Raw genomic sequence first — 13,787 nt, forward strand, 5'->3', positions numbered from 1 at the left:
TATTCTGTTTACTAAAGAGCTGGAGAGACCCCTGTGATGGAACAAACGCTCTGTAGCAATGATTACTATATCAGAATATAGTACTTTAACCTTTTTAACCAAAAAATATAAATTACCCAAAAAATATCACTTACCCTTCCTTTAATATGATTGACTGATACGATTGGCTCGTTTGATTGATTGCTGCCGAGCCAATCCAACAAAGCAATGTGAAAATGAACCGGAAGAGGAAACGGGTATGCCACCTTCTGAAGATCAGGGGCAACAGTCATGCAGTGGAGTTACCTGGCTTTGGAAGGCTAATGGAAGCACGCATGCAAACAACATGAACATGCAAGTGTGTATGTGAGAGGAACTTGTGAACAAAGGCAGTACTTGGATGTCATTGTGAGGGTTCCAGTCTGAGTCGTAGATGACGACAGTGTCTGCAGTGGCCAGGTTGATGCCGAGACCTCCGGCTCGTGTCGAAAGCAAGAAGCAGAATTGCTGAGCGCCCGGTGCTGCAGTGAAAACCGAAGCAGGGAGTCAGTGTGTGTGTGTGTGTGTGTGTGTGTGTGTGTGTGTGTGTGTGTGTGTGTGTGTGTGTGTGTGTGTGTGTGTGTGTGTGTGTGTGTGTGTGTGTGTGTGTGTCTGTGTGTGAGAGTGTACCATGTTTTTAACAACAGGGGGTCCGTGACCCCTAGGGGGTCCTCAGAGTTACTACAGGGGGGCCACCAAATCTTTGTGTGATATGATTGTTATGTTTTACATTAACCACTTGAACCCTAGCATCCATATTCTGAGGAGAACTTTAGCCCAAAAATAGCAGATCTGCAAGCTCACAACGCCTCGCGCTGCGAGGCGTTGTGAGCTTGCAGATCGGCTATTTTTGGCAAAGAGGTTTGGTGTAGAGGGAAAAGAGAGCAGACCAAGTAAAAAAAAAAGAAGTGAATCTGAAACACAATTTTATACAATATAGAGGGGGTCCCTGCTTAATCTCTCTCTCAGCTAGGGGGTCCTTAGCCTGAAAACGTTGAAGACCCCTGACTTAAAGGGTTTATCCATTTTCAACCTATCATATACTGTAATTGGTCCTCCTCACTAATGCTCATTATAACTTATAAGACGGTACCATTTCTGTCTGCTCGCTCTGTGTCTCAGAGGGGGGCTGTTGACAGTTCAGAAACCTGCCTACCAATGACATCATTGATAAGCAAGTTTGGTCATTTCAATTTGGTAATTTCAATTTCAAACTTCTTCTCTTTTATGTATTAATGCAAGAACAATGGCTTCTATTTCAGCTTGCTAACTTTCCAGTAAGAGGAAGGCCGTAGACCCTGAGTGAGTAGATGGAAATTGTGCCATCTTATTATGGCACAAAAATGTAGCATTAGTGAGGATCAATGATATGAAGATAAGGTTGAAAATGGTTGAAGAGCTTTCAAATTTTCCTTAACTTAAAAAATAAATCGATAGAAAGGATACTTATTATGGGTAGAATAATAATAGGGTGAGGGATGGGGATTTTGAGGTACAGGTTAGAGTTAGGGTTGGTTTTGATGTCCCCACAAAGAAGTGTGTGTGTGTGTGTGTGTGTGTGTGTGTGTGTGTGTGTGTGTGTGTGTGTGTGCGTACGTGCGTGCGTGCGGGTGCGTGCGTGCATGTGCGTGTGCGTGTGCGTGTGCGTGTGCGTGTGCGTGTGCATGTGTAAGTGCATGTGTATGTGCATGCGTGCTTGCGTGCGTGGATGCACACACAACTGAGGGTAAGTGATTCAGAAAAAGAGAAAGTGGCAGCTCACAGTTGGAGAGATTGTGGATTAAGTGACTCACCGTTGAAACGGTCAATGGCCTCCTGCCTCAGGCCACCTGTAATACCTCCATCAATGCGCTCATATTTATAGCCTTCATACTCAAGGAAATCCTCAAGCAGGTCCAGCATTTTGGTCATCTGAGTTACAGAGGGGATCACAAGGTTTATTCTATTGTGACCGCTGTTAAGTCAGTGTTGTGGAAAATAACATGACCTCATGTCTTAATATAAAACTGTGCTTTCAGCCTGCAGTCAAAACGGAAAAGTATGCTTCCCAATCTTTTCAGTTTTTCCCCAAAAAGCTTTCAAATTGGTATTGTAAATGTTGGAAGACCAAATACAGCAAAAACTGATTTTAAATGCAATATTTCAAAATATACAAAACAAGAATGTCTCTATGTAAAAACAAACAAACAAAAAAACACCACCAACAACAAAAACATGCACAAAACGTATTCAATATCTATTTTCTGTATGGGATAGATTGCAAATTTGAGACTTTGTACTGAATGACTAAAAAGCACAGCCTTAATTGTTGGAACTTACCTGAGAGAAAATGAGAACTCTGTGTCCTTCCTCCTTGAGTTTCCTTAGCATCTTCTGAAGCAAAGTGACTTTTCCTGAGGACTTTACCAGTGCATTGCCATCATAGGAGCCATTGGGTAATACAGGAGCTTCCTGGAAAGAGAGGGAAAGATATGCTCACTACAAACATTTACATACAGGCTATTCTTTGCAGATGACATATATCTGTAGTTGGAAGCAGGTAGTTAGCAGCACCTTCCTGGTTCTCTCGAAAAAGTCGATGGCATTTTTGCATTGGATTTTTTATTATTGTCAAAAATAAGCTCAACGGCAAAACAAAAAAAGGTTCATGATACTTACACATTTTGTTCCGCAAGATAATCTTAACAAATGAACAGGCTTCAATGCAATCACCAAGTAAAAAAGTTATTTTATAAACAAACTACAACACGGTTGCATGTTTTAATGTCACCATTACAAATGTGCGTGTTTGGTGTGACGACATGTAATGTGTCTGACAACATCTGTAGTTTATTTTGCCACTTGTTAGCAAACGTTTTTTAAATAACATTTATGAGTGGGGTATACTAACGTATTTTATGTCATAGGAACAAAAGTGAAAATAAGGCCAAGAAAGTATTTCAGGCAACAACAAAAAAAGAGAGGCAGAACAAGGAAGTGTAAAATGCTAACTTGTGTCCAGGATTAATGGGACTACAAACTTTGCCACTCTATCATTTCCTTTTATTTTTTGTATTGCTGCTTAAACGCTGAGGAACTAAAACTAAAGAATATATACTCATATATAAGATGAAAATGTACATGGCCAATAACTACCCAGCGCAGTGTTTTCTTTGAGTTTCACAAATCAAATCTCTGTGTGCTCACAAAAAAGTGTTGTGAGCATAAACCACTGCTGTGGATGTGGTGTTCATGTGGGTGTGTCAGAAATATTCCACTGACAGTGTTCAAGTGTAATTACTTATACTAGTACCCATGACAGTCGTAACTGTGACATGACAGTCATATCATGACAGTCATAGTATGGGTGGTTGATGTATGCTTACCATAGCAGCCACAGGGAACAGGTAGGGGTGGTTGCAACATTTCTTCAGGTCCATCATGATGTTGAGCAGAGACACCTGGTTACCCCCACCCTTGGAGTTCAGAGCCTCAAAGTTCCGTGTGAGGATGAACTTGTAATACTTCCTGTGGATCAAGTCAGGATAAGAGATGACAGCATTGCAACAGAAATACTTCCTAACAGACAAGAAAACTGAGGGAAGAGAGAGGAGAGACATGATGGGAGCTCCTGGGAGGTGAGCGGTCTAGAAGAGGGTCTGTGTATCTGTCTGTCTGTTTGTATGTCCGTGGCTAAACTCGCAAACCACAGGATTGATCAGCGGCAATTGTTTTTGTGCATCCTGCCAGAAGTAATATTTTTCACATAATATGTATAAATGTTTTATAGTTTGTGAAATATTTTACTGGAAGTCAATGGAGACTTCATAGTTGGAAGTCAATATGACATGAAGTCACAGCCATATGACATTACAGTGTCAATATGAAATCATCCACATGGAATCCACAACATTTTTGACCCCATCTTGTTTGCACTCTTAAAAGGAGTCCCCTGTTTTACCAGTCAATATCAACTCCTACAGTTGTCCCTCCTGAAGACAAATGACAAATGTTGATCAAATACATTTTCATTTTATGATTTGTGTATGTAATGCTATTGTATTCAAGTAAGATGTAAAGTATAACTGTAAATGTATTGTGCATACATATGTGCATGATTGTGCGTCTGCAGCTTAACTCAGTGCTGTACAGTACATACAGCACTTCTACACTAGACGAAAATTACAGCAGCTTCACTTAGTACTGCAGAGAGGAACACCACAGAAGCGTAACTCAGAGCTGTACAGTACAAGCTCCTGCACTAGAAGAATAACACAGCTAGCAGCTTAACTCAGTGATGTACATACTTCTGCATGGGGCTCAGCTCCACTCTGACGATGAGCTCCGTCTTTGCGGGCATGTTCTTGAAGACGTCAGCCTTCAGCCTCCTGAGCATGTGAGGCCCCAGCAGGTCATGGAGCTTCTTGATCTGGTCCTCCTTGGAGATGTCGGCAAACTCCTCCAGGAAGCCATCCAGGTTACTGGACAGGTCACGCACACAACCAGAAAGACGGTTTGCAAAGGAAACTAGAGTTAGAGTATTAGAAGGTTCTCTCTCTCTCTCTCTCTCTCTCTCTCTCTCTCTCTCTCTCTCTCTCTCTCTCTCTCTCTCTCTCTCTCTCTCTCTCTCTCTCTCTCTCTCTCCCTCTCTGTATACTGTAGATAGATACTGTAGATAGATACATAGATAGATATGCTATAATAAATATCAGAATATCAATTATGAAAAAGCACATTGTCATACATATGAGACTATGATGTAATCTTAAAGCACCAAAATTAGCACAATCTGTTCTTGAGATGTTAAAAAGAGCAAATGAGTCCATAACAGCTCATAGCTCTAGAGGCTTGTGGAGATACTGTAGGAGCTGCAGTGAAGTCACTGGTGCACCTCCCTAGCCAGGAGGACTTCATTATGGGGGCAGAAGCACTGTGCCGCTCCCAGCTGCCTCAGGGACAAGCTAGGGGCTAATAGCACAGCCCTGGGGACAGGGAGGTGGAAGGGCAATGTGATGGAAGGATAGAAAGATGAGGGGGTGGTGAGATGGAGGGAGGCTGGATTTAGGATGGTCGGGTGAAGGTAAGGGGGTGACAAGGGATGAAAGGATAAAAAAGATGACAATCGGGAAGGAGGGGGGATAGGGGAATAGAGGGATGGAGGGGCTGAGGACTAGAAGGATGGAAACTTACTTAAGGGAGAGGGATACTTTACTGCACCAATGCATTTCAGGGACAGCTAGCTAATAGCAGAGCACAGGTGGTGAAGGGACAGAGGAGGGCATAAGGAAGGAGGGATGGAAGAATGAAAGGGCAGAGCTGGGGACTTACTTGAAGCGCGCTGGAGTGAGGAAGTTAAGTAAGTGGAACAGTTCTTCCAGGTTGTTTTGTAGAGGGGTTCCGGTCAGCAGTAGCTTATAGTAGATCTTATATCCATTGAGAATCCTGAAGAACTGAACAGGACACAGTGTTAGCGATATCAGAGTTTGCGCCAAGTTTTATATCTATATATGTCATTTGTAGAAATGTAAAAGTAGAAGATTGTTCTTTTACTGAGACTAGTCCCCAAAATGCAGCACTGTATTACCTTTGACTGGTTGTTCTTGAGTCTGTGGGCCTCATCCACCACTAAGCAAGCCCAGCCAATGGAGCCCAGAATGGCTTGATCTATAGTGATGAGTTCATACGATGTCAGCAGCACATGAAATTTGATAGGTACGTCTTTCTGCAAAGGAAACGACGGAGATGATCAACAACACATGATGAAGCAACATCAAACTCAGACTTTACAGCTAATGATAATGATTTGCTGCAGAGACACTCATCCACGCATTCATCACATCCAGACTGCAATAGCTTCCTATACGGTGCCACCTCCGAAGTTCTCAAGAAACTTCAGCATGTAGAAAACTCTGCTGCCCGCCTCCTCACTAGAACCTGATCCAGAGACCCCATCACCCCAGTCCTCCACGACCTTCACTGGCTCCCAGTCAAACACAGAATCAATTTCAAAATACTGATCACCACAAGGCCCTTCAACAACCAGGCTCCCCACTACCTCTCTGACCTCCTCCAACACCACGGCCCCTCCCGCTCCCTCAGGTCAGGTGATGCCAACCTCTTGAAAATACCCAAAACAAAAAAACACACCTGGGGTGACAGGGCTTTCTCAGTTGCAGCCCCCTCCCTTTGGAACTCACTCCCACCTCACATCAAAGCCGCCCCCACCCTTGCCCTGTTCAAAGCCTCCCTCAAAACTCACCTTTTCAGACTCGCTTTCCCCGCCTAAGTCAAATTTCCCTTTCTGCCTTTTAGCCTTAGCTTAATGTTTTTTTTAATCTTTACTCAATTCTTAGCCTTTTAACTTTTTCTCTCTCAATATAGTTGTTTATTTTGTTTTTTGTTTTGTTGTAAAGCGACTTTGGGTACTATGAAAAGCGCTATATAAATCTGATGTATTATTATTACTATTATTATTAATGATGTTCCACATTAAGCATGCTTGCTGAGATTCACAGCATTATGTAGTTCGATTCAGTGTTGTACCAGACATGTGGAAAGTGTAAGATATCAGTGCGGAGGTCTAAAACGAGTTATACTCAACTGGGCGCTGTGTCGCGCTTTGTCGCACGTCGACATGTCGCACTGCAACATGTATTTCCGATGCGTGACTACGGCACGCAACCAAGTATAAATAACACTTAATTAAGTAAACGATCAAAATAACGAAATAAAAGCACTGTCTAATCGGTGTTACCACAATGTCCTCAGAACAGTCGTGCCATCTAGAGTAGCATAGTGTAGATGAGAAGGAGTTACCTTCATGCGGAAGACCTTCCGCCCTGATTTGACAACGTTTTCTTCAAAAGTGAACTCGTTCTCCCTGATGACGGCCCTGCTGTCTTTGTCCCCCGTATATGTCACCACGTAGAAGTCCGGGGCCCACATCTCAAACTCCCTCTCCCAGTTGATGATGGTGGACAGGGGTGCACTCACCAGGTAGGGCCCTTTATTATGACCCTGAGATGCAGGGGTGGGGACACAGACACAGTAACTAAGCAACCACAGCATCACTGAGATAAGAAAAAAAAGAACACAGGATAGCATCATATGCAGGTGTGTGTACATAACATGCCGCTATGAGGCGAGGTTAAAAAACTCAGCGCAAAGTACAGATATGATAAATTAAAAGATAATTCATAACTTTTTGTTTAGCTGTATATATTGCAATAATGTGTGGTTGTCACAAAATCCGAGGGAACAGCTGGACTTGTCCTACAGCACAACAGAGTGCCTCGGCACACCGTTTGAGATACAGCATGCATATACTACAGTACTGTACAAGGAAAGGTATACCTCATGCAAATATATGCTGCTACGTGTAATATATAGGGGAACAGCATATTTGAACAGTTTTTCCCACTGCCCCCCACAGACAGATCTCTTAGATTGGCCAGATTGTATTCAGAATTCAGAATTGATCTAACCTTTCTAACCAGTGTTAATGACATGCCATGCCAAACAATGGCCAGCACAGTGTGGTGACATATGCTGCACTGTAGTACTACAGCAGTGGTTGTCTAACTATTTCATGTCAAGGATTGATATGTGTTTGGCCGTAGACCCCTATCTGAAAATATTTTGTGCCAAGGACACCCAGAAGAGAAGATTGGGTTAAAAAAAAAATCTAAATTATTCTACATTTTTGAAAAGCCAAAAGTATAACATATGGAAAAAGTTGTTAAAATGATTGCGATGCTATATCAACTATTCAATTAATTTGGCTAGGGGTCCCCAGATCCCACTTTGAGAACCACGTGCACTACAGTAATATCCCGTTGGACATTTTCAGCCAGCAAAGATACAGTAGTGAGTGTGACATAAAGTTAGATATCAGATCAGATGTAGCCAGTAGCCAGTTTAATGCTGGTGTTCATCCTCACCTCCTTGTAGAGCGAGTAGAGGAACACTATTGTCTGCACCGTCTTGCCCAGACCCATTTCATCAGCCAGAATGGTGTCTGTGCCCTGAGCCCAGGAGAACCTCAGCCAGTTCAGTCCCTCCAGTTGGTACGGATGTAGCGTGCCCCCTGTGGCATTAATGTACCACGGCTGGTGTTCAAACTTAATTGTTGGCTGGTAACGAGAGAAGAACGTGTAAGGGTGGTTATGAAATATACAATTATTTAATAAACAATTGTGGAGGAGTGCAGATTGTAAATGTTCCCAGTAGCAGGCAACAGTGAAACACTGGGTCAGACAGTCCAGCTCAAAGAGTTACCTTGTCTATCACTGACCTAAATGATCTGGTCAACTTACATCTATGATGGGAGCGTCCGGGGGTATTTCCCTCTTTGGATGGTCGTCTTTGAGCTTCTTTCCTTTCCTCACCACAAGGGGGCGTTGATCTTCCCCCAGTATCTGCTCCCTGTTATTATAAACAGTATTATCACAGATAAGTTGGTGGGAGAGGGGTGGGGGGGCCCGGGTGCAGCATCAGTACTAGGCATAATGTCTTTGTTTAGTTGTCTCAGCTTGTATGTGCAAAGCTAAGAGGTAGAGATCACAAACAGTGAAGAAGTGAGAGTAGAGAAATACACAGATCAGAGCAGGGAGACTTAACCCATTCAATCCGCGAACGCATCTAAAAATGTCTTCTAAATCCTAACAGTTTCCTGAAAATGTTAGCAAATGTTGCTATAATATCAGTGGTTCTCAAACCTTTTCATGTCAAGGACCCCCAAAATTATATGTATTTGGTCGGGACCCCCATCTCAAAATACTTTAGAAGCAAAGATTTGAGTTACAAATGTTCGCTTTAAAAAACATATATTAAAAGATTTGCACACATTTTCATGATTTTTCAAAAATAGCAGATCTATATCTGCTATTTTTTAATGGTCAAAGTATAGAATAATGGCTATAGCTAAAATCTAAAATGACACAGATGCGTTACCGGATTGAATGTGTTCATGACAGTTATCTAGCAGTAGACTGCATGCCCAGCAAAAGAGTTGAGAACCATAGAGCTCACTGTGAGTATTCCCAAGCGTAGGGGGGGAAATATTGCTGTTATTGTATGTTGTATTTATGATTAGTGAACCTAACTTCCAGATAATTAATCACTCTGTACGGTCCCCCTCGGCCTTACTGCTGGGCACAAAGCCAAGGGCATCCATTCTGCTTCTGTAAACTCCCCGTCATTGACGACCTCTTAAAAAAAACGGCAATGGAAAGAGACATAAATTAAGTGAGGCGTTAACCCACGGACGCTGTGAACCGAACCTGTGGTCCCAGTAGGAAGGCTTGTGGATGTCGTAGTCTGGGACGTCGAAGTCGTCCACCTCCCAGGTGCACTGGTCATACGGCAGGTCTCTCCACTTGATCAGGTAATGCGGTTCTCCATCCTTATCGAAACTACAGGGAAAATAAGCACGGAGAAGGTAAAAAAGGTATTAAAGGATGGGTTCAGGTTGTTTTGATTGATTGAATACTTTATCGGGCAGAAATGCAAACAGCACGGGTTACAGTCATACATTTGGGCTAAAAGGATAACACAGAAAAAGTCCTGGGGACTTGTTTCCATCGTGGTCCTATGTATTCAATTCATCAACATAGCATAAAAAAAACACAAAAATACAATATCATCAACAAATGTAAAGCACTATTACAGAGTAGAAAAAGGGGGAAGGTGGGGGGGGGGGGGGGAGTAGGCAGTGAATGCCATCACCTTTCTATGGGAGAAGAGAGATTTACCCCCCCCCCTTTGGCCCTCTGAAAGATGAATTTTCAGGCCTGTTTTGAAGGAAGCCAGTGATCCACATGTTTTAAGGGATGGTGTCAGGGCATTCCACTCTTTGGTGGCAGTGCAGCAGAAAGAGAATTTACCCATGTTTGTTCTATGGGTGGGTGGTACCAACACCAGATATGTTTCTATATGCCTATCATCGCTGTCGGGCAGAAACCTTCTATATGCAATTTGAAGGGGTCAGAAAGACATACAGTCGGATGTGTGTTCATACCTGTGGTTGATTATTCTGTGGATGACCATCCACTCTGGTTTGATGCCATAGCGGTAGAAGCGTTCCTCCATAGCGGCGTACTCTGCGTCTCTGCTCTTCCTCTTCTCGTTGATCTGCTCTTCTTCCCCGGAGCCATAGTCATATGGCGGGGGCTCGTCCATATCATTCTTACGCCCGTAGTTTCGGAACATGACAGTGTGGTACAGCTCCAACTACACAATCAAAAGAACGTAAAGTGATTAACCACTTGAACCCCAGCATCCCTATTCTGGGCATGTCATAAGAGGAGAACATTCGGTAGATCTATTAAATCGACTAGTTTGATTAACTGTTGCACCCCGAGATATAGAAGGCAAAAGGTAAGATACCAAGGTTAAAGAAGGTAGAAAGCGATATATCAACAAGTTACATTCAACGATACACATACTGTACCCCAGGCATCTATCCTTGGCCCCCTCCTTTATTCCCTCTAAAAGTGGTTAACGAATGAGATTAAAAATATTAATTGTCACCTGGAGCCTAAAGCAGTTAGTGCCAGTAATGGGGACAGCTAAGGCTAATAACATGATTACGTTTATTGGCACAGATTTAATCTTGACATGCTGGATTTAAAACTAGCACAGCCCCCTCTGTGAACCCTCTGATTTCTGTTCTGTGCAATTAACATTCAGCAGAAATTGCCTTGCATGTAAGAGAGAACAAGCCTGCAAAGCCAGGTAAGGCCAATTCTCAAACCTGAGGATTGGCTAAGCAGAAATGTGTGCTTTTTGGCTTTATTTCAGATCTAAAATAGTTTACTATACACTCATGTAAATGGCCATTTGGCAAAATTCAATGAATGCATTTGACGTGGGCTGAACAATAACATTTAATCAAGTGCACTGTTATGTTACTTGGCTACAGCAGGGAGACAAAGCTTGCAAAGGGGAAGAGAATCCCTCCATCTGTTGTTCCACACCATGAGATAATAGGAACGCTTGGTCACTTGGAAACCCTCTTTCAGTCCCATAACTGAGAGGGAGAACACACAGATCAAGTGGACCAGAAACAAACTACTTACGACAGGACCTGAACTCTGACATCTCACCTGCAGCTCGCTAACCCAGGAGCAGTGCCAGTAGGAGAGGCCAGCCCACTTGACAAAGAGCTCCCTCTCCGCATGACCCTTAAGTGGGGGCTTAACCAGCGGGTCTTGGAGCTCGCCGTCGGGGCCAGGAGGCAGCTCAGCTGGCAGCGGGGGCTCCCCCCATGTCCAATGTAAAATCCTCTGCACCTTGCCTTTCAGCGGTGGACACTGTGTGTGGAAGGGAGATGAGAGGAGATGTGAGACATTTTTCCTTTCTTTTCAGCCATCCTTCTCTACTGAATGTTGTGAGCTTGGAAATAGGAGACCAGTAGTTACCAGACGTTCAGCATTGGTGTTTTCAAGTTCCAAATCTAATGCAATTTGCAGTTTCATCCCCCTAAATAAACTATTTTTTGTAATAAAGCTCACAATATATCTCAGAGAATACTGCTACTATAAGACACATACACATCCCTACACTATTAGCAATTTGAGAGTATAGCAATTTGAGATAATGCTGTACTAACGTTGATGAGGATGCCGTCACAATTTTGAGCTGCTGAGTGATTCATCTTGATTATGTTGTAATAAACTGTATTATGTTGTAATAAACTGCAGCTCATCAATAGCTTATTGGCATGTATCAGACCTTTGCATAATGCATACTATCATCACAGGGATGGAATCATCTCTAGAATGAACAATACATTTTAGGAACAATTGCCCCCCCCAAAAAAAAATATCGTTCTATTGCTGTGAGGTGTCACTGCTTACCATGCAGCGCGGACACAGCCATTCCCCGTTGGGTATCTCAGGGAGGGGCGGGTTGAGGCAGTGGATGTGATAGGACGATGGGCATGTGTCACAACACAGCAGCTCCCCTCCATCTTTACACACTCGGCAGAACTCCAGGTGGTCATCCTCTTCTTCTCCCACTGGCTCTGGCTCTTCCTCCTCTTCATCCTCATCCTTCGCCTCCCACTGGATGCCCTCCTTCTCCTGAGGGAGAGACCCGTAAATGGCACACGCGTGTGGTCAGAGATGTCGTGGAGGTCCAGGTAAACCATGTAAGTGCAATGTTCACGCCTTTTTATTTCATCTCTGAATTATAGGTTTTCAAGTTTTTCAAGCAAATTATTAGCCTGACACCTGACAATTTCCATTTAATTTCACTTCATTATTCCTGGGAGTCTTTTCAAAACAGCTCAAAAGAAACATCAATTCTCAATTCTCGTGCTGATCTTGCTTCATCATCAGCGCATTCAAAGGATGCTGATTGGCCCCGTTGGAATTCCAATCGAGAAGTCAAACTGGACGACAGAAAAACCTGATCCCTAAAATGCAGCATAGACATGTTAATTCCCAGATTGAGTTGGTTATTGCCTTTTTTACACACCTTCGCATTTACAAGTATACTACACACACACACACTATACCAGGGGCCAAGAAGGCCTCTCATCAAAGGCTACCAGTCTGTTCTCAAATTAATATCTAAAATTAATTGGTGTGAAATCCACATTACACTTGAAGTGAACTGCATGAGAGGCCCAACCATAATGTTCACCCTATGCCATGAGCAGTGAGCCCTCCCAGGGTTTAATGAATGTCTCCTGCGTGCTCAGCGTTAACGTGTGAGTGCAAGAGGGTGCAGGGGCTCGAAATGTAATCACCATGAGCAACGGGACAGCCCTTTGTGCAGTTGTTGCTATCAACCATAGAGATGAAATTAGGCTCATATTCCATATGTAATTTAATTATTGGGGTTTGTTATTTTCTCCAGGTTTATTAGCAAAATACTAATGTTGTAGGATCAAATCATATGAAAAATGTCATCATACAGGTCAAACAACTACACACAGTGCTGCTATGAATCACCAGTGAGCTGTTTATACCTTTATGTAAACTTCTTGCCTGCTCCTTCCATGTTTGTTTTTGTTGTTTGGATGCTTCCGGCCTTCGCCTGTCATCTCCCACTTTTAACATCACAATGTTATGAATTGTGGGCTATTGTTCAAGCGAAGTCTGCATCAACATGGGCTCAAAAAGTCTGCAGGAGAGCCCCTAGCCCTGAACCTAATCCTAAACCCTATGAGTTTACAGTGGGTCAGCCCTGAGTGCTGGCAGGCTTATCAAGGACATGCATCAAAGTCAGTGAGTGTGTGACTACAGACATACTGTAGAAACACACATCTGTCCCTTTGGGTTTTGGGAATACTTTCACTTGTAAACACAGCCCTGTGCAAGTTAATTATATTGGCGACAAGAGCAAAAATGATACACAGTGCTCACTTTCAAGAAAGGGTTTTTGCCATCTGCAAGCTTCACCGATGATTTCACCGAGTATTTTAGCCAGTCTACGTCTCAGCCCTCTGAATCCTTCAGGGTCCCCGGAAAGTTCCTCTGACCCTAGTTTCTACAATACTGATATCTTTCAAATTCACTGACAGCCGGAACATTAAGCATACTGCTATTCCATCTCATTTCCATCATATAACACTTGAGCAGTGTCAGGTCTCCAGAGCACAGGATTTTTTCAAAGCAAAGAAAAATCTCAATCCATGGCAGTAAGAACTTCTCCTTCGACTCTACATTCCAGATAATAAATCCAGCTCAAATCCTGGCTAAGTTCTTATTTGCGATAAGCTGTTTATGTGCATCTTCATATCCCACTTATGAATATCCCTGTGCACACGAGCAGACGGAATA

At 43.0% G+C, this 13,787-nt stretch overlaps 1 protein-coding gene across 1 annotated transcript in view; it reads right to left on the minus strand.

Moving 5' to 3' along the window:
• The window catches only part of chd5 (chromodomain helicase DNA binding protein 5), a 56,200-nt gene that overhangs the window by 20,096 nt on the left and 22,317 nt on the right, over positions 1-13,787 (minus strand). The window contains exons 9-22 of the mRNA XM_080423365.1: positions 11,856-12,080; positions 11,103-11,309; positions 10,016-10,227; positions 9,279-9,410; positions 8,313-8,421; positions 7,938-8,129; positions 6,814-7,014; positions 5,582-5,719; positions 5,326-5,447; positions 4,305-4,478; positions 3,384-3,525; positions 2,338-2,469; positions 1,812-1,929; positions 376-500 (exon numbers count right to left, since the gene is read on the minus strand). Coding sequence (XP_080279491.1) covers positions 376-500; positions 1,812-1,929; positions 2,338-2,469; positions 3,384-3,525; positions 4,305-4,478; positions 5,326-5,447; positions 5,582-5,719; positions 6,814-7,014; positions 7,938-8,129; positions 8,313-8,421; positions 9,279-9,410; positions 10,016-10,227; positions 11,103-11,309; positions 11,856-12,080 — 2,229 coding nt within the window. The remainder of the gene's footprint in view (positions 1-375; positions 501-1,811; positions 1,930-2,337; positions 2,470-3,383; positions 3,526-4,304; positions 4,479-5,325; positions 5,448-5,581; positions 5,720-6,813; positions 7,015-7,937; positions 8,130-8,312; positions 8,422-9,278; positions 9,411-10,015; positions 10,228-11,102; positions 11,310-11,855; positions 12,081-13,787) is intronic.

The sequence above is a fragment of the Gymnoscopelus braueri genome (genome assembly GCF_963280865.1).
Source record: "Gymnoscopelus braueri genome assembly, chromosome: 3".
Lineage (NCBI taxonomy): Eukaryota > Metazoa > Chordata > Actinopteri > Myctophiformes > Myctophidae > Gymnoscopelus > Gymnoscopelus braueri.